The sequence below is a fragment of the Panthera onca genome, chromosome B4, assembly GCF_046562875.1.
Source record: "Panthera onca isolate mPanOnc1 chromosome B4, mPanOnc1 haplotype 2, whole genome shotgun sequence".
Classification (NCBI taxonomy): Eukaryota; Metazoa; Chordata; class Mammalia; order Carnivora; family Felidae; genus Panthera; species Panthera onca.
Genome location: NC_138345.1, coordinates 45,046,810 through 45,074,699, shown reverse-complemented (window position 1 = coordinate 45,074,699; position 27,890 = coordinate 45,046,810). Strand labels below are relative to the sequence as shown.

Here is a 27,890-nt window from a genome sequence, read left to right as displayed (position 1 = left end):
ATTCAGGAGATTAGGAATTGAAGAAAATGGGCTTTTGTTGGACTAGACATGAGAGTTACATAGGATAATCTCAACTACTTCCCAGAGTGCCTTTGAGAAACTCCCTCAGAGGAGGAAATGCACTCTGTGACTCTGCATACCTAGTCCAAGTAAACTCCCTCAAAAAAGAGCAGTACTAGAATGTAGACCTAGGTGTGCCTGCATCCTATAGGCCCAGAACACGAAATACTCCTAAATTCCAAATAGGCGCGCCGGGTCCAGGTCATTGTCCCTCTGGCCGTGTGTTTAGCCTGATTCTCTAAAAGCCAGGGGGACTCCTCAAACTGGGAATATCGTTTATTGGGTGATCTGTTTCTCCGTACCTCTCATCCCCGAGACTAAGTGGGCTCAGTTGCTTAAGCTTTCGCCAGCTGAGGGTTGCAATTGGAACAGACGGTAGGATGTGAATTTATTCAGTCTTCCCCAAGTATAGTATTAAACACATTTCATTGGCTCGTTACTTATTGCCATGAAATTGGTGTACGCTCTGATATGGACACCGATTCTCTGACGTTTGCACCTCAGTTTCCTCACCTGGGGATTGCAGGTGCAATTATCCCTAAGCTATTTTCCAGGGGTAAACGGCCAAGCAGAGTTTTTTGTTTCAGTTCTGTATTGTCGTGTCGGAAATAGTTCCTGGTGCTTCATAAACGCCGGATGAATACACAGCAAGGGCTTAAAAGCAAGGGTTTGGGGGACGAGAAGGGCCGCGAAACGTGGAAGCCGCGTTTTCCTTCGCGCAGGGGTCAGTTTCAGGCGTCAAGATGCTGCGGGGGCGGGGCCCCGCTGCCCGGCTCCAACAAAGGGCCGGCGGCGCGTGCTCCTCGGAAAAGTCCAGGCTGCCGTGCAAGGCGCGGAGTTAGCCTGGCTTTCCTGGACTCCTCGACTCGGCCCCTGCGCTCCCGTCCCGGGCGGATTGGTGGCTCGGAAAGGGCATCGGGCGCCTTTAAATGCTAATGAGAGTCGTGCCCAACTCCGAAGCCAACTTTCCCCACCCTCTTCCCTCCCCGGCCGGTGCGCCGCCTAGAAAAACTTGTGCGGGGCCATTTTTGGGGCAGTAAGATCGAGCGAGGAGCCCAAGAGCGAGCGCGCAGCCCGAGAGCTCGAGCCGCCTCCGCCGCGAGACCCCACCTCGGCCGCCGCCGCCTGCGCCGCGAGAGCCGCCACCGGCCTCCCAGAGAGCGAGCCCCGGCCGCCGCGACCTCCAGCCGCGCCAACCGCCGACCAACCGCCACCGAGGTGCCCGAGTGAGAGCAGAGGAGGCGGCATGAGCGAGGCGGGCGAGGCCACCACCACCACCTCCACCAGCACCACCCTCCCGCAGGCTCCGGCGGAGGCGGCCGCCGCGGCCCCCCAGGACCCCGCGCCCAAGAGCCCGGTGGGCAGCGGCGCGCCCCAGGCCGCGGCCCCGGCGCCCGCCGCCCTCGTCGCAGGAAACCCCGGTGGGGACGCGGCCCCCGCAGCCACGGGCACCGCGGCCCCCGCCTCTTCAGCCCCCGCCGGCAGTGAAGACGCGGAGAAAAAAGTTCTCGGTGAGTCAGGCCCCGGAGGGTGGGGACCGCTCCGAGTGGGGCGGGCGGCCGGGCACGTGCGGGCAGCGCCCGCCGCGTTTCCTACCGGGGGCGCCGGAGTGACAGCAGGGGGTTCCCAGCGCCCGGGGCCGCAGCCCGCCCGCCCTGTGGGGCTCCCGGGTGCGCGCGCGCCGCCCTGCGCTCCTCCCCGCCCGGTGCGCGCCTCTCCCGGTCCCGGGCCGGCGAGCTGGGGTCTTGACTTTTGTCACCTTAGGCGCAGGCATTGTGGCACCTTCCCGTAGTGGGGGGGCTACCTCGGTCCAAAGAGGAAAGGAGCGGCGGTCTGGGAACGAGGACGCAGGGCAGGGATGGCCGTGGATGGAGGGGAGGGACAGACACGTGGGACGGGCACGGTGGAGCCCTCGCTGGGGATCGGGGGTGAGGGGAGGATTTCCCCCGGGGGGGGGGGGACGGGGTAAGTGGGGGCCGGGGGACGGGCAGGGCAAGGTGGAAAGGCTTCTTGCTGAGAAGGCTCAGGTGTCTGTCCCTGACGCCCTTCCCACATGGGCACGGGAAAGACGCCATGCTTCTGTCGGCCACATGCCGGCGAAGGGGTGTTGCAATCCTCTCCGGGAAACTTGGGTCTCGGTCCCACGTCCTCCTCCCTCCCTGTGCCCACTGCTGCGCTCACCAATCGCTCACGCGTATTCTTCTTCCCGGACTGTGGGAACGCGCTCGGTGCAGCAGCTGAAAAAACTTGGTCGATAGCGTGGGTATGACGTTTGTTCAGAACACCCTTATCTTGGGACTTGTAACTTAGCAGAGCAGGTGGGAAGAGGTCTCGTTCAGGTTTGTGCGGGCAGAGCCTTCGAATCGTTTTCTGTGGTCCTTGTTGGCTTCGTCGTCTTACTTCAGCGTTTTCAGCCCTTCTGGAACGCCCTGTGAGGCCTTAAGCGTGTTTATGAAGCAGGTGGGTGGTGAAGAAACCCTCCAAAGGGTGCGTGTCTATGTCAGTCGCTCTTTTAAACAGGAAAGTTAAGAGATGGTGTCGGATGCTTCGGAGACATTTCCAGTGTTTGGGGCGGGGCGGGTTTGATCTGTCTGAGCCTTGCCTGCCCAATTTCGTGGGAAGAAAAGCGAATAATGTGAAGAGCGTGTAATACAACAGTTCCATGTTCCCTACCTTGAGAGGCCGGTTTCCTTGTTTTTTGTGTTTTTTGTTTGTTTGTTTGTTTGTTTTCCGGGGCTTTTTCTCAGTTGCTGGGGAGCGGCATGCTAAAACTAACCTGTGTAGGTTAAGAGAGAAACTTGCCCTCCTCTGCGCTGACAGCCTGGAACCTGCTTGGGATTCTTTCTCTCTCCCTCTCTCTCTGCCCCGCCCCTGCGCACGCGCGCGCACGCTCTCTCTCTCTCTCAGAAAAAATAAATAATAGTAATTAAAAAAAAAAAAAAAACCACAACTTGCTCTTATTTTGCTGGACTAAAGGGGTACTTCAGTCTAGTCAGTATTCTGATTATTGTTTCCAACAAATGTTTCTGGGAGCACTTCTGTACAGAGTGAGAGAGACAGCCTCCCGTTTTCCAAAGCAGAGTTAAGATATACTCTTAACGGTGACTTATTTTGTGGACAGGAACTTTTGCAGGTTTTCCCTTGATCCTTGTACCCTTCTGGATCTCAACTGAACTGCTGGATTTTAAACTAAAGCAGGCATCTTGAAAGATGAAAGGAACAGAGAAATTAGTTCTCTTAACCACCAACTGCTATTAAGCCTCTCCCGCATCCCAGGTGATGAGTCTGGAGGTCTTGTATCTTTCTGCTGTAACTCCCAACTCTTAAAATGAAGGATGGCCTTCTACATGACATTTCAACACTGGCTGTCCCTGCCCAGAGTGTCCTGCCATCTCCTTCCCTCTGCCAGGCAAACACAGGGGTGCCTAAAATGTGCCAGGCACAGTGCTGACTGAAATGGAATTCTGGTTTTGGAGTCTTCCATTTGAGTTCCTACAAACAGTCCTTAGCCTCAGTGGATAGCCGTAGGCCGGAGAAAGTGGTTTCCCCGGGTGAAAGAAAACTTTCCTTCTAATAAACATTATGGAAGCCATATGGTCTTCCTCTGTCCCCCCTTCCTCCTTGTGTATGTGACGTGAGGGTATGGTTTTAAAGCAAGAAGTGTGCATGAATGTGTTTGACCCTGTGAAATTGTTGGGAGTGTTGGTGGAATTAGGAAAATTTAAAAATCTACACTGAGGAGTCAAAATAGCCTTCAGCCTGGTTTGAAGTTAGACTTGAAAACGATTTTTCATCTTTTTTTTGCTGTTCTGTTAGTGTTGCCTTTCTAATCAAGATTATTCCTTTAAAAGAGTTCCTGTCTTTATATTGTCCTAGGTCATTAATTTTGGGGCAAATGACAGGAGGCACAAAAACTCTATCACTTGAAATAACTTAAAAGTGTGACGTAAAAGCCTATGGTTTATCAAAAATGGGCCTCTTCTGTGTGTACATTTAGATCTAAAACATAAATTTTTTTTTTCTTCCTTGACCTTCAAATTTCTAATTAAATGGTTTAAAACCGAACATTCCAAAGGTTCAGTCTCTTTGTTGGAAAGATCTTCCTCACTTGGAATTAGAGCTGGAGATTGCTCAGTCAGTGATGGGCTCTGAATGACTTTGGAGGCATAGATAGAGCTGGGGTTTTGTTTTTTTTTTTTCTTTTTACAAAGAGAGCTAAAATACTTCCTTAAGCATATCAATATAGCGAAACTCAGAACTGGCTCTGTCCACAACAAAACGAGTCCTAATTACTATTTAGTCTTAAATTTGAAAACTGAATCCTCATTGTTTATCCTTGGAAGTTATAAAGTTTGTATCTCATAGAGAAGCAGCCCTAGTAACAGTTAATGCTGTTGCTTTCATTCTCTTCTAAGCGTTTTTTTTGTTGTTGTTGTTGTTGTTAGGTACTGTATTGTCAGATTTCCCGTTTCATTGAGTCTTGATAATCGCTTTATGCATTTCCTGAATTTAGACATAGGCATTTCCTAGAGGTTCTGAATTTGACATTCACAAGTGATTCAAAGGAGTCTTCTCAAATCATACTCGACGGCTGACATAAATATGAATGTACAAAGTACAAGTTCCAGGACCATCCTGTTCATTTAGATTCCTTCTCTTCAATTCTGTTGAAGTCTGGCATGGTACAGAAAGGGCCCTACTCAGCGATGGAAAGTAGAGACATTCAAGTTAAAGAGGGAGATTTTGTAAAAACAAAAACAAAACCCAAAAAAGGATGAGTTTGATTCTCCCCAACTGCAGGGAGCAGGGTAAACAATGAAACAGAAGCCCAAATTCATCACTATGGTTTGGAAAGGCCTGTTACCTCCTGTCTTGGGGTGGTGAGTACAGAACGGGTTGAGACAGCCTCAGTTCTATTATTACTCTTGACTCCTCTGATAGGCCCCCATCTGGCGGCTGGACAAGCTACTTTACGTCTTTGTAGATTAGCTAGTAACAGGGAGCTACTATTTCACTTACTAAAGTTTGCCCAGTCTCAAAGTGCAAAAGTGATGTGTTAGGGTCATTGGTACTTGACCTTATTCGTCTGCCTGCATTCTCATTTCATTAGACCCTTCTTTGGCACCGGCAAAACTTTTCCATGCGAAAACTTTAATCGTAAAGAACGTTGTTTGTTTTTTCCGTGATGTCTTTCAATTTGAGTTATTGCAGAAATGTATAGACTTTCCGACCACTCCTTATGACTGTACTGAAACATTTAACGAGGAAGAAAGCTGTAGGCTTCTGGAAAGCATTTTCCTATGGTGTCTTCCCTTGCTCCATTTTCTTTTCCTAATATATTTTAGAATTAAGCCTTTAATGGTTTCCTCCGGTATGTTTAGGCTTTATATAATGCTATCAAGACCTTAGCGATATGAGCTTTATCTCTTTGTAGGTCAGATACTAATTTATCTGCTTAATCTTATTTTAGCCACCAAAGTCCTTGGCACTGTTAAATGGTTCAACGTCAGAAATGGATATGGATTCATAAATCGGTACGTGCTTGTATCTCCGTACATGTTTTAAATGCATGCTTGCTTTGTGGCACCAGCAGTTTATAGATCCTTGACCAGACTTTTTAAATGGCTTATGTAAGTTTTTTTGTTCATTTTGTTTTCAGTTGATGGCTGGAGTAAGTTTTAAGATTTGTAAGCACTGTGACCATTCTCCTTTCTAAGCTAGTGGTTATTAAATATTAATTAAAATACACTTCCAGAGTATGGATAAATGACATGTTTTTAAACATCCAGTCATTAAAAGAAAATTGAAGGTGAGGGAGATAAAAGAGACATGGGAAGGGCCTTAGGACAATTGAGACCCTATCTGTAATTTCACAGATGGAGAAATGGAGTCTTAGACTGGTTAAGCAACTTTCCCAGGGTCACACAACTAGTGAGTAATTGAGCTAGATCTGTAACCCAGGTCTGGCCCAAGTCCTGCGTAGAAAGTGTAGTGTTTTCTTTAAACGACGGTAGCTTCTAACCCTATAGGAAGGAGAACGCAGCTGTAGACTGTTGGCAGTCTGGTGATGTTTTTACGTGATACAGTCATTCGCTTTGCCCGCACCGCCCCCCCCCCCCCTTAAAAATTCCTTAATTTCTTCCTTAACTGATTTGGTTGGGGGGTGGGGTGAGTTAGGGCAGGGTGGTGGGGAGGGTGCTGTTTTAGGTTTCAGTGTAAGGAGAGCCTAGTTCACAGCTGTGCCCTGTCCTTTTACTGTCTTGCTTTGCTTTTTACTGGGAAGGAAATCTCGGGCTCTGATTACATTCCACGTGATTTAGGAGGCGATGAGAGGGAAGGGATGTTTCTGTAGATTCTGTACACTTGGATCTAAGCACTGTGGTAATATGGAGGAGTATGACAGGGATCTTGCAGGTTTGGAAGTTTTTATCAGGGACCGATTCTGGGCTTCTAAGTTGAGGAGAAACAAAGATGTTATGTTGCCTTTTTGAGGTCTTGGGATCTAAACTCATAAAACATCTGTTCTTTTAAGTTTTTCCCCATATCTAGTACTTTCATTTGTGAACTTTTTGTCTTCTAACAGAAATGACACCAAAGAAGATGTGTTTGTACATCAGGTAAGAGGGATAATAAATGCTACATTTGCTGTGTGAAGAGACGGGTGTCTGTGACCTGCTCGTGTCCCTTTTCCAAGATGAAGTCCTGTAAACCATCATTCCACTCTAAACGCTTTGCATGGTTTTATTCTGGCAAGAGAGCACACTTGCACATTTTAAGATCGGCAGATAAACTCTTCTGTCCCATCATTTTAGCCTTTTATTTTTGCAGTCGAACGAAGTAATACTCAGACCAGTTGCTAATTTTTAAAGCCTTTGACTCCTTAGCAGAACTCTGTTCCCGTGTTACCATCTTATTTTCCTGATCTTGTGGTTCCCCTTCCGTGTTTGGCTGGAACTGATGTGGCTTTTGCCTGGGTGGGTGTTGGTTAAAGCTCTTCTCCCCGAGTGGCTCTGACTTGTAAATAGCGCAGCAAAGCAGATGGTTAGGGTGTGTGTAGCCAGGACATGAGAAAACTCCCCAATGCCCAGGATAATCCTCACTCCTGTAAAAATGAGGCATGGTTAGCACATGTCCGGGTCAAAAGGTCCACATCCCTTTGGATTCGGAGATGTAGGAGATGGGTAAAATATGGGAACCATGGGCTTCTTGGCTACTGATGTCTTTGTCTTTCTTTACATTCCTGGCCTAGGATGCTCTTTATTTCATTATGCAGCCTGGACTTGTTTTACAATACAGGTTAAAAGAAGAGACGCCTGCCCTCGTTGTTCTTTTTGTATATTTATTTAATTTCCAGCCAATTGTCTCATATCTGTGGGGAGCTTAGTGTGTAACAGGAAAATACAGAGTCAGGTACTAAGACCAGTACCTACCTGCAGGGCTCTGTGAAGCAGCATCTGGTTTTCTTTGGTTTTGTTTCCTTCTGTTTTGGGTCGTGGGCGAATTGGGGTGGGAGTGGTGACTGGGGAGAGTAATATCTAAGATTAAGCTCTCTATTGTGGTTTCTGCTGTTTACGTTTCTGCTTGACTGGATGTATTTCAGTTGTGCCTAGATAATTTGAGATTTGTTGTTGTTGTTGTTGAGACCCAGTGACCTTTAAAGTTAAAACAGACTGAAAGAAAGTGTTTCTTCTCATACCTAGAGGTTAACAGGTAGACCTTTGGGGTTAAGCAGTCTGTGTTTGACAGCTACATTATAGGGACCTCACAAGTTTGTGTCCTGGTGGCCAGCATCATTAGCCTGCAAGTCTGTGACCTGATTCCAGCCCCCATGAGGTTGCGTGGTGAGTCACCTCCATGTGTTGAGGCCTGCCCCGTTGAACAGGAAAAAGGGAACGAGCCGGCAGGGAGGGGCTGTTTTTGGAATGGCTGAATGTGCTAACTGCGCGCAGATATCCTGCCCTGAGCCGCCTTTCTTCCTCCGTGGGTGAGGTCTCTGTGGCATTGGCTCCTCTTTTTCCCTCCTCCCTCCCACTCAGAGTAAGGGAAGGGCTGGATTACACATGCCTAATCGCTTTATAAAATAAGGTTGACCTAGTTCCATAGAAACTCAGAGCCCCTTTAACTATTTAGAGATACCAGCTAAAGAAATGGAAATTCTTTGCAGGAATTATTCTCCCCGCCACTGACCGAAAAGGGGAGGCCTTTTCATATGCAGATACTGAGGTGTGGGTGTTTCATGCAGCAGAACATCTCCATTAAACTTTTAATGTATTATCACAGAATGTGCAGGGATGAGTGAGATATGAATGGTGTGATGGGGAAAGTATTGGATAAATATCATATGGATACAGTGCAGGGATATGGATTCCCCCTACCCACCCCCCCCCACCCCCAACCCATGCAGCCTGTATCTTTATGTCTTCAGCAAAATCCCTTACCAGCTTCATTGTTTTCCTTCTCCATAAAATGGAGGAAGGGGGAAAAGAGGCCAGATTATGATTATCAGTAATGTTTCGTTCCTGAGGTAATTTTGTGTGTTCCATCAGGTGTATTTATCCCCCCTGGCATTTTAAAATTCCTTTTCTCTAGTCTTCATCATCCCTCCTCTCCTTCGCTTCTTTTAAAATTCTTTTTGAGATTCTCTTGTCTGTAGATAGTTTCTCCACCTAAAAAGAAAAATAAATAAATAAATAAATAAAATAAAATAAAATAAAAAATATATGTGTGTTTAAGCAGGACTTCATGAAGGCATCACCCCTTTCCCCTCACCCATAGAGGTACAGTCTAAATCTTAGATGCCTGATAGCTTGAGGGAACTAATATTTCCAATTTCATGATCAGGCTGTAACGGAGGTGGGTAGTAACTGCACATCCTGTTGAATCCACCTACCAAGATGAATTTCAAAGGATACCACAAATTAAGAAAATGCGGAACATAGTTTTGCCGTGTTTTTGTTTTGTTTTGTTTTGTTTTTTATTACTGTTTTGAAGATCCAGGTGAGTGGGAGAGTAATTTCAAAAAACAATAACGTATGCAGTAAACTTGCGAGATGAAATCTGTGGCCAATATTGACATACTCTTCATTTAGAATTTTCTGTTCTCTTGACAGACTGCCATCAAGAAGAACAACCCACGGAAGTACCTGCGCAGTGTAGGAGATGGAGAAACTGTAGAGTTTGATGTGGTTGAGGGGGAGAAGGTGAGACTATCGTGGCTGGGTATCGAAGTGTGCTAGCACACGGTTTTCTTGCATAGTGAGTGGTCTCGCAGCCCCTTATGAATTAACATTATTTTGGATTTTTGACAGAAGTGACTTTTAAGTAGAAAATTTTTGATTACTGAATACTGCTATAAATGTTCTTTGATTGATTATAAGAGGAGGTTGTAATTTCTCACTTAATAAATGATGAAGAGCCCTATTTAGTTATAGAGGGAGAAGCTAATTTTTTAAAAGTTAAAGGACGTATTTTATTTCGGTACCAAATGTGTATTCCAGTGTAGATTAAAATTTTTATAGTATTTTTTTAATCCCTGCACCCAACATGGGGCTCCAACTCATGACCCTGAGATCAAGAGTCAAATGCTCCACAGACTGAGCCAGCCAGGTGCCCCATAACACTTATAGTATTAAATGGATAAAAGTTGCTTTGGGGAAAAAGATACCTTTTTTTAAAGTTTATTTATTTATTTTGAAAGAGCACGAGTGGGGCAGGGTGGGGGGTGGGGGGAGAGATGGAGGGAATATCCCAAGCAGGCTCCACGATGAAAGTGCAGAAAGAGAGATCATGACCTGAGCCAAAATCAAGAGTCGGATGCTTAACTGACTGAGCCACCCAGGCTCCACATTTATTTAATACAGAAACTTAAATGATTTCTTTACTAATGTGATCCCTCAGCTGTGTTGCAAACCTGGAGTTTCAAATCATCCACCAGCAAATGCTGACCTATAATGATCTCTGTTATCCCATCCAACTCTTAAAATTTTGTATTGCCAGGTTAATTTCACCTTCATATGTTTTCAGAACTTGAGGTTTTACAAATAGATGTTGAATGTGAAATATATTCTTTGGAATCTCTTTTGTCTGATTTTTTTTTTTATGTTTTTGAAGCATTATTTTATCTTTTATCTCCTTGTCCGTAAGAGAATAAGAACGCTGAGTGTGTTTGAAGGATACTAAGACGGTCTAAAGCAGCACTACATTTGTGGAAACGATGTCTTCTTACTCAATCCAGGACTCTTGTGTTGCTGCGGAGATGGAAGAAGTTTCCCTCTCAATAGCTCAGTGCTGGACAGAGCCACTCGAGCCCATGAAGAGCTGTTCTCTTAGTGCCTCTTAGAATAATCTAGGTTTCAGTGTTGTTCTAGGAAGATAACATCTCATTTTTTTTTCCCATGGAGAAATATTCTTCCTGGTCTAGCATAACTTCTTTCATAGTCGCATTACATTTACCGGTGTGTGTTCTTTAAAGAGGTACATACCGTTTTTGAACTTAGCATAACCAAACAAGAAGGGAGAGTTTAGGTTGTGTGAGCAAAGAAACTACATTTATAATCAGGACACCAAGCACCTTGCTGATCTTATTAAGACTTGGGTGTGTATTTGAGATCACAGTAGGAATTGTGGGTACGTTCTGCCAGCTTTAACATTCTGACTGTCCCAGGCTGGTTTTTTATGGGGGGCAGGGGTGAAAGGGGTTAGTTGAGTTAGCTTCTTTTGATTTTGAGGCCGTCTTTGTCTTCTTTCTCAGGGTGCAGAAGCAGCCAATGTGACTGGACCGGATGGCGTTCCCGTGGAAGGGAGCCGTTATGCTGCTGATCGGCGCCGTTACAGACGTGGCTACTATGGCAGACGCCGTGGGCCTCCCCGTAATGTATGTTGTCTCAGTGCCTGAAAGAGTTCCCACGTGTAAAACGAAGTATACATACCTGCAGCAGATAAATGTATCTCCTCCCGGAGGCACAGAATGATTTGGTTTGGGAAGGGAAATTTGTAGTGCCCAGAATTCATCCATAGCCACGGGTCTCTTTGGAAACTGGCCATTCAGAAGTTGTATCAGTTTGTACGTATTTGGCTGCAAGTAACAGACAACTATCTTTTAAGAGGAAGGGCTTAATTAAGATAGGCTGTGCCAGGGTCGTCAAAAGGGCTTTCTCTTTATTTGGCTCTTTTATCTGGCCAGAACCTGGTCATGTGGCATTCACTGGCAAAGGGGAACGGGATTTCCATGATTGGCCTAAAGCTGTTCATCTCTTGGCACGAGCACTGTTGACCTCTAAGAAAAGAAGTGTTTGGTTGGCAAGGAGAATGGGGGATAGCTCAGGAATAGGCAAAAAACCCAGCACTGACCGCAGAAGTATTAATTTACCTCGATTAAGTAGCTGGTTTATTCAGCGTAGCATTTTCCCATTATTTTAAAGTAAAGAAGCAGTAAGTGATACTCCAGATTTTTAGTTCTCTAGATTGGTAACAATCCAGGCGAAAGGGTTTACAACCGGGTCTGTCTGGAGCTTACTTAAAAGGCTCAGTTTGAAGCACACTCAAGGCACCCAAAAAGAATCCCATTCATTTGTGGTCATGAGGAGCCCGTTAAATTTGAATCATTTTTTGAGGTTTCTAGAATTAGTACTTGGGATTGGCACTTACAGAATAAGACTCGAGATGCTTTGTGAGCCCTAGACTATGACTTTGCGTATCATCCGAGGAAACCTTTTGAAAAATCCCACCAGAAAAGAAAGTCTGCAAAATGAGAATGATTTATTGTTATGCTTTCATAGATTTATATCTTTCCACTTACCTTAATGCTTTCCCTCTTAATTCTGTCATCTTCACACCCTGCCTAAGTTGATTTTTTTTAATGTTTATTTATTTACTTTTGAGAGAGTGTGCACACATGCAAATGAGTCGGGGAGGGGCAGAGAGAGAGGGAGACAGAAATCCCAAGCAGGCTCCATCCTGTCAGGGAAGAACCTGACACGGGGCTCGATCTCATGAATTGTGAGATCATGATGTGAGCTGAAATCAAGAGTCGGATGTTTAACCAACAGAGCCACCCAGGCGCCCCCCCCACCCCCCCGCCCGCCCGCCCTCCAGATTGGTTTTTTATCAGCTACCTGATGACCTCTTATTTTTCTTTCTGTATTTTTCTTTTTTTATTTTACTGCTATTTTATTTTTATTCTTTTTAAGTTTCTATTTTGATTCCCGTTAGTTAACATAGGTGTTACATTAACATGTTTCAGGTGTATCATCTAGTAATCCAACAGATACATACATCACCCTGTGCTCATCGTGACAAGTGCCCTCCTTCATCCCCATCACCTATTTCACCCATCTTCCCATCCCCTCATCTAGTTTTGTATTTTTCATACCCGTGTTTTGCTTATCTTACTGATTTTTTTTTTAAAGTTTATTTATTTTTGAGAGAGCACACACATGCGTGGGGACGGGGCAGAGGGAGAGAGAATCTTAAGCAGGCTCCACACTCAGTGAAGAGTCCAACGTGAGGAGTCCAAGGTGGGGCTGGATCCCACGACCCTGGGATCATGACCTGAACGGAGTTGGACGCTTAACCGACGAGCCATCCAGGTGCCCCCCTTATCCTGTTTGATTGTTTTTTGTTTTTTGTTTTTTTTAACATTTATTTATTTTTGAGACAGAGAGAGAGAGCATGAACAGGGAGGGTCAGAGAAAGAGGGAGACACAGAATCCGAAACAGGCTCCAGGCTCCGAGCTGTCAGCACAGAGCCCAACGTGGGGCTCGAACCCACAGACTGCGAGAACCCACAGACTGACCTGAGCCGAAGTCGGACACTTAACCGACTGAGCCACCCAGGCATCCCTCCTGTTTGATTGTTAATAAAAACCTGTGCTGGAGGTGGCGAGTAGGAATGAGCTACTGTAGCATTTATTATATAGCATGTTAACTTTTCCAAGTTCATCAGATTCACAGAACTCTGGTTGTGATGGCAGTCGACCCTTGAATAACACGTGTTTGAATTGTGTGGGTCCACTGACAGCAGGTGTTTTTTGGTAAATACAGTACATGAATATAAATGTATTTTCCTTATGATTTTCTGAATAACATTGTCTTTTCTGTGGCTTAATTTGCTGTAAGAATACAGTGTATCATACACGTAACATACAAAATAAGTGTTAATTGACTGTATGTTGTCAGTAGGCTTCCAGGAAACAGTAGGCTTTTAGTTGTTACGTTTTGGGGGAGTTTGAACACATGGGTTTTTGACAGCATTGGTGCCCCTAACCTTCTCGTTGTTCAAGGGGCAACTGTATTTTGATTATTACGTGAATTCAGAAGTAAAAGCGGTAGAAAAACGTTAGCAGTTTTTCCTTAAAGACTTTCCTCCTCAGCTGGAAATTGCAAAGTCCTGCGTGTGAAAGCTCCTTAGAAAGAAAACTTTCAAAATTCTGAAAGTATGTGTAAATGAAGGTTTTTTTTTTGTTTTTTTTTGTTTTTTTTTTTTATTGGGATGTCCTGACATCCTGACAGCTTATTGACTCTCTCTCAAGAGCATGTTTGGCAAGGGTGGTGCCATTATTCCTGTTTGGAAAGGTAATTAATGAAAGATTTGGCTGTATAAAACTCAAAAAGATAGAGAATAGCCTAAAAAGAAGAATAATGCAGTCTCACACTTAGTATTTTGGTGTATGATTTCTATGCTAATGTTTCTTTTTTACTTTTTTATGCCAATGTGTTACGTAGTTGTCGATTGTAGCTGGTACAGGTTTTATGAAGTGTACAATGGCTGGATTTTTCTGAAATTACTGGAGGTGGTAGCTGAAACTTTCACCTTTTGGGAATTTAGTTGCCTGTGTGGCTGATTCTGGAGTGTTCTAAATCTTAAATACCCTCACCCCCAAAAGAAATGGGTCATTATTTTATTAGTTTTTAATTTATTCATTTTTGAAAACTATAATTACTTCCCTTGACTGCCTTCTGTATTTGCATATCTATATCCTTTAGTGTGAGATTTGAAATAAATTCTTTGAGGGATGTTTGGCTATTTATATTTTTATATAAAATATTAGTATGTGATATATAGTAGCTTAAATATAGGAAAAAATGTGGGGTCGGTAGTTTCCTTTGTTAATAAGGCCTATATTTAGAAACTGCCTGTGTCTATTACTTACTACTATAAAAGTGCAATTAAAACTTTATTCCAAAGCCTATAAAGAAAATCATGCTGTAAGTCAGTGGTTCTCAAATTTACTGGTTTTTGGACCCATTTATATGTTTAATTATTATCGATGATCCCAGAGGTTTTATGTGTGTTTATATCTGTTAGCAATTAGAGCAGACATTTAAGAGATGTTTAATTGATTGTAAATAAGCTCATTACACATAAATATAAATAACATTTTTAATGAAAACTAGGCTTTTATTTTTATTTATTTTTTGATATTTTTAACATTCATTTCTGAGAGAAAGAGAGCAAGGGAGGGGCAGAGAGAGGGACAGAGGATCTGAAGCAGCACAGCCCAATGCAGGGCTCAAACCCACGGACCGTGAGATCATGACCTGTGCTCAAGTCAGACACTTAACGGACGGAGCCACCTAGGCGCCCCTGAAAACTAGGTTTTTAAATTGAGTGAGAAGAGTGGTGTTGCTTCATATTTTTGCAGATCTCTACTTGGTTTAATAGAAGCCAGCTGGGCTTTCGTATCTCCTTCTGCATTCAGTCAGCTAAGAGGCTCTGTGTCCCTGTGGTTGTTTGGAGCCTCCATATACCCATGAGAGAATAAGAGTGGAAAGGGCAAATAGTATCCTTGCACCATTATAAGAATCGTTTGAACTGGGTACCCGCCCCCCACCTCTGAAAGGTTTTTGGAGACCCCAGCCACACTTTGAGAACGGCTCTAGGAAGGTAGGACTCTTAGGACAAAACTGTTAATGCCACACAATGTTTTTTTTCTTGCTTTGCCCTGACTCTGCCCCATTGGATGGCAGATGTTGGGAGACACACATTAGCTGGAGCTATTAAACTGTTAACAACCTTGCACATGTTTTCTTTGGTTGTTCAACTGATGATTCACCAATTCTTTTTTTGAGAGAGAGTGAGAGCATGCGTGGGGGAGAGGACAGAGGGAGAGAGAGACAAGAGGGGGAGGGAGGAAGGGAGGAAGAACGTGAGGCAGGCTCCATGCTCAGCACAGAGACTTACGTGGGGCTCAATCTCAGGACTCTGGGATCATGACCTGAGCCAAAGTCAGGAGCAGGGCGCTCAACCGAGCCACCCAGACACCCTCCCCAGCCCCACCGTTATTCACCAATTCTAATGAGATGACTCGTCAATTCATTATAGATTGATTGCTTTTGCTTTTCTGCTTCTTAATATTTTATCTGCCCAGATCTACTTTAATCTTAATGTAGTTTATCCCAGGTAATCACACGATAACCTGGGTTAAATGCATTTTGTCCGTATAATAGAGGGGATTATTCCCTTTGGGGGAGATTTTGTTTTTCCTTTGGTGATATTCATCCTGAGCAGTATTCTTTGGTTCTGTCCTTGCTGAAACTTCTTCTGAATCTCTGTTTCTTTGCTTGCTAGTACGCTGGGGAGGAGGAGGAGGAAGGGAGCGGCAGCAGTGAAGGATTTGACCCCCCTGCCACTGACGGGCAGTTCTCTGGGGCCCGGAGTCAGCTGCGCCGCCCCCAGTATCGCCCTCAGTACCGGAGGCGGTTCCCGCCTTACCACGTGGGACAGACCTTTGACCGTCGCTCACGGGTCTTTCCCCATCCCAACAGAATGCAGGTAAAATTGCACCTGGGACTTTTCTTCAGCCGTCCTCACCCCTCCGTCCTTCCTCTTCCTCCTCCTCCTCCTCCAACACCAGCCGCCGGAAATCAGACCTTGCTTGTGGCTTCCTGATGCTCCAAAAGCTGTGAGGCGAGGCCTTTAGTCTGTTCTTTCGGAGCAGCCATTCTAGTGACATTTTCAAAAGCATAACCACAGGAGCCATGCCCGTAATTGGGCACCCTGGGGACCACGGGACAGTTTAAAGTAGAGAGACAGGTGGTTATGCGTTTTAAGACTTTGAACTCTGAAGTCAGCAGACTTGGATTTGAATCTTGTCTCTGCCAACTTGAGTCTGTGAGCTTTTGCAAAAACTAATTCTCATCCATTGAACGGGCATAATAACGTGCCTCTTCCATGGGGTCATGGTGATTAAATCAAAGGCGAAGATATTTAGCTCGGTGTCTTAGGATAGAGGAAATCTATAGAGTTTTTAATTTGCATGACATGGTGTTAGTAAGAAAAGCTATTGTAGATGGGGATTGTTGATGAGTTATTATTCTCCTTTTTTGCTGAAAAATACTGACAGAGCTATTGTGAACCTGACCTATAATCGATAAACATTGTAACAACTCTGCAGTTCCCCAAGAAACTTGGAAAACTTGGCATAGGACGTGATTTTTTGTTACCACTAGCTATAACTTTTTCCTCTTAGTGTCCTTGGTTTTTGTTTTCTGTTTTTCCACGAAGTGTTTTGACTGAACGTTATGTTCAGTCTGTTCTTTGCTACCCATCTCTTATCCCATCATGCATGACTATGTTCTTTCTACATTGCTTCTTGTTATTTCTCTTCTACTCTTTAACAGCTGTCCCTGACGAATGTGCTAAAAATAACGAGTAGACTTGCATATATGGAGAGACTGGGTACATGGGGCATAGTAGGTTTCTTTAGGGCAGCACTCTGGGCTTCTAGGAAATGAGAACAGGAAGAGTCAGAGAGATTGTAATACACATTTATTTTTAGGGCATTAGTAGTACTTTCCTGAAATAATCTTTCTTAGTATTTTGCACATCCGCACGTATCTTTTTTTGAGAACACGATTCTTTTCTATGTGGTTTAAAATAAAGTATATTTTACCTTAGGAATTGAAGGTTCAGAGCAAAGGGATTCTTTAGTGCTATGTAGAACATCGTTTGCAGAAGCTGGTTGAAAACTAGTTTTGAAACACATGTGCTTATTCTGATAATCGCATGGTCTTGTTTTAACTTGAGCTGACTATCTTACCCATTCCATATATGAAATAAAAGCTGTCCTTAGATTCCTTCAGTATTTTTAGAATCTTTCTAATACATCCCATGCTTGGATGTTCAGACACTAAAGAAGTCTGCTTAAGGCAATCAGTAGCATCAAATGAAAATCCCTAAAACTCTCTTCCATAATAGCTAGGCTAATGGTTTAAAAGTATAGTGAGATCTCTAGGATGTTAAATATTGAGGTCAAAGAGAAAAGTCTTTGGAAACATTTTTTACTGTATAAAAACCGAAACTGACACAACAGGGGAAAAAAAATGATAATATACAGACCAATAGAATTTCCCTTCTGTACAAAGGACATGATATAGCATGATACATCAGTGACCACACGACTTCTGGTTTTTCAAAGATAATACCTATCTAGCTTAATTTGAATTTAATTTCCGCTTGGAAATTAAGTCGAATCGGTTACTGAACTAATAGCAATATTTTGCCGTCTCTGAGAAAAGAACTGTATGATAGAGAAAAGGGAGCGAGCATGAATTATTTGGCACTGATGAAGTGGCAGACGTTTGAAATCCGTTCTCGTTCAGTCTTCCCTGTAGCTTTATGAAATTGGCAGTGGTTTCCATATTTTTGTTGGTGTTGTCACAAATGAAGAGATTTGCATATTCTAAAAAATGGGCAACTTGTACCTAAGGTCCTGCAGCAGAAAGTTGTAGAACTGGATTCAAACTCAGCCTCTGCTAATGCTCTTCCCGTTCCACAGTTCTAGTAAACTCTAGCCCTTCACACATGCTAATTGCTTTTCCTGTCTGCTTTTTGTGGATCAAGGTTCCTGAGGAAGCAGCAGCTTGGCCTGTTCGGAGAACTAAAGGGAGGCTCCTGTGGTGACAGTGTGGGCGAGGCCGAGGGGGGTAGGACGTGAGATTAGGGCGATGTCTTAGAGCAGATAGAGCATGTCTGGTAGACTGATAAGGACTGCTGACCTACTCCAAATGTGATGAGAAGCCAGTGAAGGGATCTCAACAGGGAAGACACATATTTAGGAGCCCATCGGACTATTTATGGAAGCTAGACCACAGGAGGCAGCAGTGGACGTGGGAGAGACCGGCTGCTATAATCCCCTGTGCGGAGATGGTCCTGCCGTGGATGAGAGTACTAGCAGTGGGGGTGTGCTCAGTGGTCACATTCTGGCAATATTTTAAACCTAGACGTGACGGCATCTGATGATGGAGTGAATGTGTGGTGTGAGGCATAAAAGATACCCCTGTGGTTTTTGATTTAAGCAAATACGGGAAAACAATAAAGATTGGGTTTAGGGGAAAGGTGAAAACCATCTGGAGATCTTCCCTCCCCCTCTGCCCCCCCACGTTAAATTTTACCTCCAAGTGGAGATGTGAAGTAAGTAGGCAGAAAAATAAAACGCAGCCAAGAGGGAATATGTGGCTCGAGTTAGGAAGGTGTAATTTTAGATAAGGTGGCTACAAAGTCTTTGGGCTCATGTTTGAGAAGAGGCCTACGTGAAGCGAGGGAGCGAGTGTTTTAGGTCCTGGGAGAAGCCATGAATGGCCGAGGGAAGGGCAGGGACAGAGGCCTAAGGGAGCCTGAGGAGGGGAGACGGGACCAGGTGCGAGTTTGAAAGGTCTGGCGCAGGATGGGATGAACTCCAAAGTGGGTGTAGGTGGAACACTGATCCTAGGACTGAGTCCTGGGCACACCAGCTTCCTCCAAGATGAGGAAGATGAAGAGTCTGGGATGATGAGAAGGAGCAGATAGGGAGAACATATTTCCAGAAGGAGATGCCGTGTCAAGTACTGAGGAGGAGAGGAGGGAGTTAGACTGCGAGTGGATTCCTGTTGTTGGTAACTTGGGAGTTAGTGGTCCGGTAAGGGCAAGTCTGATTAGCATGAGTTCAAGAGAGGGAGAAGAGGTCTCCTATTCTCCTTTGAGGAGGTTTCTGTGGTGGTTAGTTAGTGGTGGTGGTTTTCCTTTCGTCTGTCTGTAAAGGAACTCAAATGGGGCAGTAGCTGGGAGGAGGCTGTGGGGTCAGAGCAGGGTTTTTGTTTTTGTTTGGTTTTGAGATGTAGGGAGTTCTCTCCTGGCCTCCCAAGCCCTCTCTTCACCAACAACTTTGTGAAAGCCGTTATAGGTGGACAGATCAAGTATGCTCTACGTGCACACACATATACCCACGTTTATATATGTGGAACTCATGCTGTGTGTGTACATATATGTATTTGTGTATGTGTGTTCCTTATTTCTGTCTCCAGAAATGGCCTGAAATCAGTGACTCCTTAATAACATTGAGCATACCTGTCCTCCAGTGTTTTGTTTCTAAATACCATTCTCCAATAAAAAGAAGCTCTCTTGGAGAAGTGGCTGATTTCAGAGCTGGGCCAGAGAAAGTACAATATGAGCCCAGAACATCTTGTTGTGCCAAAACGCAAGAAAGTACTCAAAGAATGTTGGAGACATGTCAGAGGGACAGGAGCCAGTTTGAAAGGGTTCCCATTGGCCAGTAATGATAGTAACAGATTATAACTCATTGAATAAAATAGAAAACCATGAGTCTATGCAGATATAAATACATAAATGGATATATTGAGAACTTGATGAGGAATGAAACATTTACACACTCTGAACGTACTGCTCCAAATCCTCACTAATTACAAAGAGGAGAAGAGTAAACGTACAGCAGAGTAGGCTTGCCAGATACTACCTTAACTACTCCTGAACTTGAACGTTGTCAGTAACGGCACAAATTGAAACCATCTGCCGCCCAACGGGATGCGATGCGAAGGGTGCGGTGTGACTTTATGGCTTCCCTGCCAGATACACAGGAGCTAAATCATGAGGAAACACCAAACAACCCCCAAACTGAAGGATAGCGTATAAAATAACTGGCCTCTAATTTTTAACAGCGTCAAGGTCATGAAAGCCAAGGAAATGTCGAAGAACTGTTTCAGGCAAAGAGTTAAATTCAAGGCATGGTTCTGAATGGGTCTTGGCCATCAGGGACATTACTGGGACAACTGGTGATACTTGAACTGGGCCTGAGGATTAGATCTTGTACTTCCAACTGTTTTGTAAGTTTGTGATTGTATTGTAAGAATTGCAAAAGATGGGTGCCCTTTCAGCATGTTTATGCACCTGGATGGAAATGATGGAGTAGAGAAGGGGGGAAAAGTATACAGTGAAGGGGAGGAGGGATAGAGAGTTTAAGTGTTCTAGGAGGTGAGAGAGGGGTTGGCTTTAGATATGAGCATAGACCACTTACGCAGGGTTAGGAGAGAGAAGAAAATGACAGCAAACACGTAGGTGGGTAGATTTGAGAGTGAAAGAATGTGGAAATCCTTTGCTGATGGCTTTTCTTTTCCTGGTGTAACATGGAGAAGTAAAGGATGTTAGTGTTGAGAAAAAAAGGTTAAGATGTGGCTGTGTTATAAAGAATTTTGGAGATGTCTGGTGGGTTTTCTTGTTTGTTTTTAGTTGTCTTTTCCTTTGGAAGTTGCACAGTAAATAAATTTTGTACCCCCAGTTTGAAAGAAGTTTATCATCAAGGAAGTATGATTTTGTTTTTTAAAAGATTATAATTAAATGCAAAGAGACGGAAGGAAGCAGTCAGAAGCGAAGGTGTTAAGAGGTGTGGGAGAACGTTTAAATGTAGAAACCATTAATGGTTGAAGGGATACCCTGTTCATAGAATTAGTGGATCTGAGTTTGAAAGGGGGAAGAGATTCTCATTGCTCAAATGTAGCATATCATTCTCTTTCTTTCTTTTTTTTTATTTAAAAAAAAAATTTTTTTTAACGTTTATTTATTTTTGAGACAGAGACAGAGCATGAACGGGGGAGGGTCAGAGAGAGAGGGAGACACAGAATCCGAAGCAGGCTCCAGGCTGTGAGCTGTCAGCACAGAGTGTGACGCAGGGCTCGAACCCACGAACCATGAGATCATGACCTGAGCTGAGGTCGGACGCCCAGCCGACTGAGCCACCCAGGCGCCCCCCCCCCCCCTTTTTTTAATGTTGTATTTATTTTTGAGACAGAGAGACAGAGCATGAGCAGGGGAGGGGCAGAGAGAGAGAGCGAGACACAGAATCCGAAGCAGCTCCAGGCTCTGAGACGTCAGCACAGAGCCTGATGCGGGGCTCGAACCCACAAACCGCGAGATTATGACCTGAGCCGAAGTCAGACGCTTAACTGACTGAGCCACCCAAGCGCCCCTCATTCTCTTTTCTTTTATAATAATGGGTCCTTTTTTCTTTTTTTTCATGGTAAGAGATGAATGGAACATTTCAAAGTGTTTAAATTAGTATTATCAAATAAGACTAAGAGCTCTGTGATACACAAAAGTCTGTTGTAGTAGAAGTAAGTTTTTCTTTCCTATCATTCACAAAGATCTAAATCATTGAACAGTTCACTGTTAAAGTTGAGGGTTCTCGGCTTTATTATGAAGCATTTTACTTTTTACTTAAAAAAAAAAAATCTGATGGGACACCTGGGTGGTTCAGTCGTCTAAGTGTCCGACTTCGGCTCAGGTCATGGTCTCGTGGTTCGTGGGTTCGAGCCCCCCGTAGGGCTCTGCGCTGACAGCTCAGAGCCTGGAGCCTGCTTCGGATTCTGTGCCTCCCTCATCCTCTGCCCCTCCCCCACTCACTCTCTGTCTCTCTCAAAAATAAGGAAACATTAAAAAAAATTTTTAAAAAAATCTGAATGCAACTGTGTGCTCTGTGTCTCTTCTGTCTGGTCGTATGACATTGACTTTCAGCTCTGACTGCCTTCTTGTAGGCTGGTGAAATTGGAGAGATGAAGGAGGGAGTCCCAGAGGGAACACAACTTCAGGGACCGGTTCATCGAAACCCAACTTACCGCCCAAGGTACCGGAGGTATGTGACATTGTTCCCTAACAGCCAGTTGAAGGACTTGAGAGAGACAGCATAATGGATGAGACTGTTGAAGGGCTGTTGTATGGATCTATTATTGGAAGATCCATTGGAAGAAGTGGCTGCTTCGACTGGAGGTCTAAGGATTAGAGGGACTCTGCAGTGTGTTTTCCAACGGCCATGGGACATGTCCCCCCTATTTAACAAAATATTTTGGTATCCTTGTGCAAAACCATTGGTTTGTATGGTTAGCTGTGATATGATATAGATGAATACTTAATTTTTTTGTTCTGTTGAATGAAACAAACAGAAAATTAATTGATGGGTCGTTGTTCAGTGGCTGTGCCAGAGAAAGGAGGAAGTGAGTGCCAGCCAGCGTGTGGGGTACTGAATAGTCCCATCACGAAGGCAGTCTGGGGGTTAAGTCAGGCTACAGATCAAATTGTGTGTATGTTCCCACCTTGAAGTTAGTAGCTGTGTCTCCTTTGGGAGGTTCCTGGACTCTTAAGACTTACTTACCAGGTCTATAAAAATGGACATTAAGGAATATTTTACAGTTTTTAAAAGTACTAACGAATCTAAGCTAACGGTACCTGATATATATATAGTAAGCCCTCAGTAAATATTAGATACTGTTACTACACCACCAATGGTATTCATATTAGTGAAGGAGTAGGTTTTTGTGCTTCATGCCTTGTGAAAACTGAATTGAGCTCGACTCCCTCAGAACCTTTTAAAGCTCTTTGTATCATAAGCCTTCCTATTCCTTTTCCTGGTCCTTGATGTAAGTGAAGAAAGTAGACCTTCACTCCTGATCGATATTTATACGACCTGGAGGTTTGGCAACATGGGTTTATTGAAAGGAGAATATATTATTTTGGGAAAGGATTTATGCCAGTCTGTGTCCTTTTCCTCACAGGATTCATTCCAGTTGTAGACATAATGACTCTTAACGATTAAATACTAAGAACTTCCAAAATAAGAGGTTTCACAGAAGTGCCTTAACAAAAACAGAAAGGAGACAGTGGTTCCAGCCCGGTCAATCCCTGGCTGTGTGATCTTGGGAAAGTTACATTTGACTTTTTTCGACCTGTAAAAAGCAGCATTTCTCTACGGTCCAACCAAATACTTAACCTCTCAACACCTCTTGATTTTTCTCACTAGAAATCCAATGTACAGAATTAGCATTGAAATTAAATGTTTAACCCAAAAACATACCAGCACAGACTCTGGCACAAAGTTATGTTAGAGTTCCTTCCGTGTTTAATCCCTCCAGGCTCCACTAAACTCAGTCCATGGAGGGCAGGTACCAGGAGCCACTCTTCTTTTATAATTTTACTATCTGTGCCTATCAAGTGCCTGGCAGGACCATGATATGTGTCCAGAGTATGTTTATTCACTACAAATAGGTATTCAGGTGAAGAGGGAAAATGGTGGAAAAATAGGGTTTTTTCCACAAAATCTCTGCTCCATTTGCTGCAATAGCCTGTGTATAATTCTTTTTCTTTTGTTTGTTTAATGTTTATTTTTGAAAGAAAAAGTGTGAGCGGGGGAGGGGCAGAGAAAGAGGGAGACACAGAATCCTAAGCAGGCTCCAGGCTCTGAGCCGTCAGCACAGAACCTGATATGGGGCTCGAACCCACGAACCATGAGATCATGACCTGAGCCAAAATAGGGAGGCTTAACCGACTGAGCCACCCAGGTGCTCCAAGCCTGTGTATTCTAGCAATAAATACCGATCACTTGACTTTTTAACCTTCAAAAATAAAGATTATTCTTGTGGCCCCCTGTCCTGTTGCACTGTTGTCTTTTCTTTTGCATTCTTTTCTCTAGAGGCCCTCCTCGCCCCCGACCTGCCCCAGCTGTTGGAGAGGCTGAAGATAAAGAGAACCAACAAGCGGCCAATGGTTCAAACCAGCCATCTGCTCGCCGTGGATACCGGCGCCCATACAACTACAGGCGTCGCCCCCGTCCTCCTAATGCTCCTTCACAAGATGGCAAAGAGGTAAATCCAACCAGCCGGAAGGGGATGTTGCCACATCGTCCTTAATCACGTCAAACTTTATTTAGTGTTCCATCCTAAGTGTGGTTTGATAACCTGCCAACTGGCAATCATATAACATTTTATGTTATCATTATATTACATATGTATTTATATTTACAAATCATATAAATGTTTATATATTAAGGTAATACGTATATAGCATTTATAGGTATTCTATATATAATCTGTATATGAAAGGTAATATAATATTTTTAATATTTTAGTTAAGATCTATGCATCTATATATTATGGAGAAAGAATGCCCTGTACATAACATAAACAAACATTTGAGTTCAACTAGTTGTTCTCTGAAAGGATTATGCATACTAATGGAGATTCAGAATTAAAATGTTGAAGGCTCTCCGAACGTAGGACAGCATGTACAGAGAGGAAGCTCTCTCTAAGCAAGTATTAAAAGCAATTGTGTATCAGAGACTTTGTTGCGGAGAGTGGTGGTGTTTAATTGCCATTTATTGGCCATTCTTCTCTGACACTAAATTTTCACTCCCACTTACGAATAGTTAATTTTGGAGAGTGATTTACCTTCGTAAGCAGGAAGATCCTAACTTTTGAGACCTTTTAGTCTTGAACTTTCCATTGTCACCTGGGTCGATTAATTTCCGGACTGTGGTTTTGTTTCGTGTCTTACTTAGACCAAGGCAGGCGAAGCGCCATCTGAGAACCCCGCTCCAGCCACCGAGCAGAGCAGTGCTGAGTAACACCAGGCTCCCCAGGCACCTTCACCATCAGCAGGTAAGAGCTCGGGCAGCCCGGGCCTTGAGTCGATTTTTTTTTTTTTTTTAATGTTTATTCATTTTTGAGAGAGAGAATCAGCATGAGCGAGAGAAGGGGAAAGAAAGAGGCAGACACAGAAACCAAAGCAGGCTCCAGGCTCTGAGCTGTCGGCACAGAGCCTGGCACGGGCCTCGAACTCACGAGCCATGAGATCATGACCTGAGCTTAATGACGTGAGTCGGACGCTTAACCCACTGAGTCACCCAGGCGCCCCTGATATTTTAAGTATTGTTGATTTCAGTCTGAGCCAGTTCTGTGGTTCATCTGGATCAGCCATCATCTCCTTTAGGACTTCGGAGAAAGAGCAGTTTTAGTGGTTAAATATGGGATTTAACCTTACTTTGCTAGGTTTTGGGGGGCATAAGCATTTGACAGTTATTGATGGTCATTTTTTTTCTCTAGACATAATTTTTAATATTAATACCTCTTAACTTTTGAAAGTTTTACTTTTGTGACACCTAGTGGCCAGTTTGAACAGGAGACTGATCTACAGAATAAACTAGAGTATTTTTTTCCTTCCCTTCTCCCTTTGATAACTAACACAATTGATTTTGAGGCCGTGCAGTATAATGAGCGAGAGCCAAGAGGTTTATGTACTCAGTGCGGGAGCCACTACTCATTTGCTGGGTGATACTGAGCAGTTTGTTTATTCTCTGCCCCAGCAATGTCTGCTGCTGGTAAAACAGGGATACCAACTAGACTTACTCACGAAGTGTTGTTGCAAAGATTTAGTGAGATAACATGTGTAAGGTGCTTAATCAGGGCGTGGTGAAGCATAACCTCCCCGTAAAGGTTAGCTTGTCTTTATTGATGTTTCCTGCGTTTCTGTTTTTTTGGTAAAGATCTTGGAAACTTTCAGTATAGAGGTAGAAATAGAACTAGACTGACCCAATTGTAGAGCCACTCCTAAAGGAATTTATAAGCCATAGTTGTTTTCTTTCTGGGTTTTTCACCTACTAACTCCTGGGGCTTAAATTTTTGAATATTTTTTGGTTGTTGTCCTTTGCATTAAATAAAAAATACGCTTTTAGTTAAAAGAGGCTGTAAAACTCACAGCCTTCCATCAGGTAGACATTTGCTGTGCTGGGAATATTCAGTTTTATCTCTAGGTTGTGTGGACAGTATCACAGAAATAAACTCCCTATTTAAATTTGCTTGCATTAACTGACTTAGAATTATGTATCAGTCATTTGGCTATAACCTTCTACTTAGTAATGTTATTTCTGGGTATTGCTTCTAAGGTAATAATCCAAAGTACAGGGCAACAAATATTTGTACTATTTATAACTTGTCTAACGTTGGGAAGTGGCTCAGTGTTGGGTTTGTTCACGTTAGGAGATATTGTGCAACCACCAAAATAATTATGAAGAATTATGGATGCCGTAGTATCATTTATTTGAAAAGGCGTCCTGATGGTAATTTTCTTTTATATAATTTTTTTTTTTTCAACTTTTTTTTTTTTTTTTTTTTTTTTTTATTTTTGGGACAGAGAGAGACAGAGCATGAACGGGGGAGGGACAGAGAGAGAGGGAGACACAGAATCGGAAACAGGCTCCAGGCTCTGAGCCATCAGCCCAGAGCCTGACGCGGGGCTCGAACTCACGGACCGTGAGATCGTGACCTGGCTGAAGTCGGACGCTTAACCGACTGCGCCACCCAGGCGCCCCTCTTTTATATAATTTTAAAAGAAATGTTGGAGAGAGAGAGAGTGCACATGAGCAGGGGAGGGGTGGGGAGAGAGGGTGAGAGAGAGAATCCCAAGCAGGCTCTGCGCTGTTAGCCTGATTCGGGGCTCAGTCTCATGAACTGTGACATCATGACCTGAGCTGAAGTCAAGAGTCAGATGCCTAACCGATTGAGCCCCTCAGACACCCGCTTTCATATAATTCTATATAATTTTTACTATGTACTGAATGTTCTGGTTTACACAAATGTTGTATTAAATGTGTAGGGTTACAGATCTGTAGATGTGAGAATAGATTATGTGTAGACCTTCTGAAATACTGTCTCTTGAATTACATGAAAAGCATACTTTTTGCCTTTTTATTCTTAAACTCTTGGGTCATTTTGTCACTCTGAGTTTGGTTTCATTTTTTTTCCAGGTGACCTAAGGAAATTAATGACCATTAGAAAAAGAAAGCACAGAGCAGACCGTGACCTTACCAACACCAAAGAGACATGCAAGCAATAATGTGGAAGAGTCATGACCAAGATGTGGACATTAGAACGTTTACTATTCTTTATGAAACAGACGACTATGAAAGGAAAATGTCAGCCAAGTTTCCTAGCCAGCTGAGATCCGGGAATGCCTGCACACAAGACGAGAGAGCAACCTCCCCAGTTTCAGCAACACTAGGTTTATATTTTTTTTCCTGGTTTTTACTGTTTTGGTAATATGAATTCAAAGAAGAAATATTAATACCACATGGGGAGAACCCCAACCAAAGAAATCTGAAATATATAGTATGCTTTTTTCCCCCCTTTTTTGTTCATTTTGGATGCTGGTGCTAAACTTCCAAGTGTCGTGATTTAAAAAGAAATTTTATGCCCTTCTTATTTATTTCTAGGATGAGGGGAGGATAACATTTTTGCTTTCTTACATGACTTGCTAAAAATGTGCAGTATGGAGTTCCTCAAAAATAAAATTTTTACCCTTGAAAGGAAATGATGTATAATTGGAGTACGTTTTCCTGTGTTGGCATATGTTTTGTCTTCCCCCCACTTGACTCATGTAATAGTAAACTCCGCCAAACGGAAAGGTGCGTTAGTGCCATTTGGTAAATGTAGGCAATGAGCTTGAGATCGTGAGATTCCTCCTTGAATGTACAGCCGGGAATGAACAAGTTCACGTTGGGGTTTGGCAGTAGGCGTGCTTTGTTTGGTACTTTACCTCTTGAGTAATCTTCATTGAGGTGACCTGATGGCATTTAGGTTAACAGTTTTCTTTATATAAATAAAGGAATGGGTAGTTCTAACCTTGAACTCCCAGCCCGAGGTTTTCAACACCCAACTGCTGTGTTGTATGTTTGTAGGTCTTTCAGAAGAGAGGAAGAGGGGCTCTTTCCAACCGCATTACAGATTTCTTCCCGCAGGGG

The 27,890-nt window shown here is 43.6% G+C and overlaps 1 protein-coding gene across 2 annotated transcripts; it reads left to right on the top strand.

The window, feature by feature from the left end:
* The first annotated feature begins 1,072 nt into the window (after positions 1-1,072).
* YBX3 (Y-box binding protein 3) lies at positions 1,073-27,470 on the top strand. Of its 2 annotated transcripts, XM_060658371.3 has the most exons (10): positions 1,078-1,571; positions 5,531-5,594; positions 6,644-6,677; positions 9,171-9,260; positions 10,811-10,933; positions 15,629-15,832; positions 21,862-21,959; positions 23,790-23,961; positions 24,654-24,753; positions 26,898-27,470. In XM_060658371.3, the coding sequence occupies exons 1-9, from the start codon at positions 1,307-1,309 to the stop codon at positions 24,717-24,719; spliced, it is 1,116 nt and encodes a 371-aa protein (XP_060514354.1). In that variant the 5' UTR covers positions 1,078-1,306; the 3' UTR covers positions 24,720-24,753; positions 26,898-27,470. The 2 variants fall into 2 exon arrangements, with proteins under 2 accessions (XP_060514355.1, XP_060514354.1); XM_060658372.3 differs by lacking the exon at positions 15,629-15,832 and having other exon boundaries at positions 1,073-1,571.
* Positions 27,471-27,890: the final 420 nt, after the last annotated feature.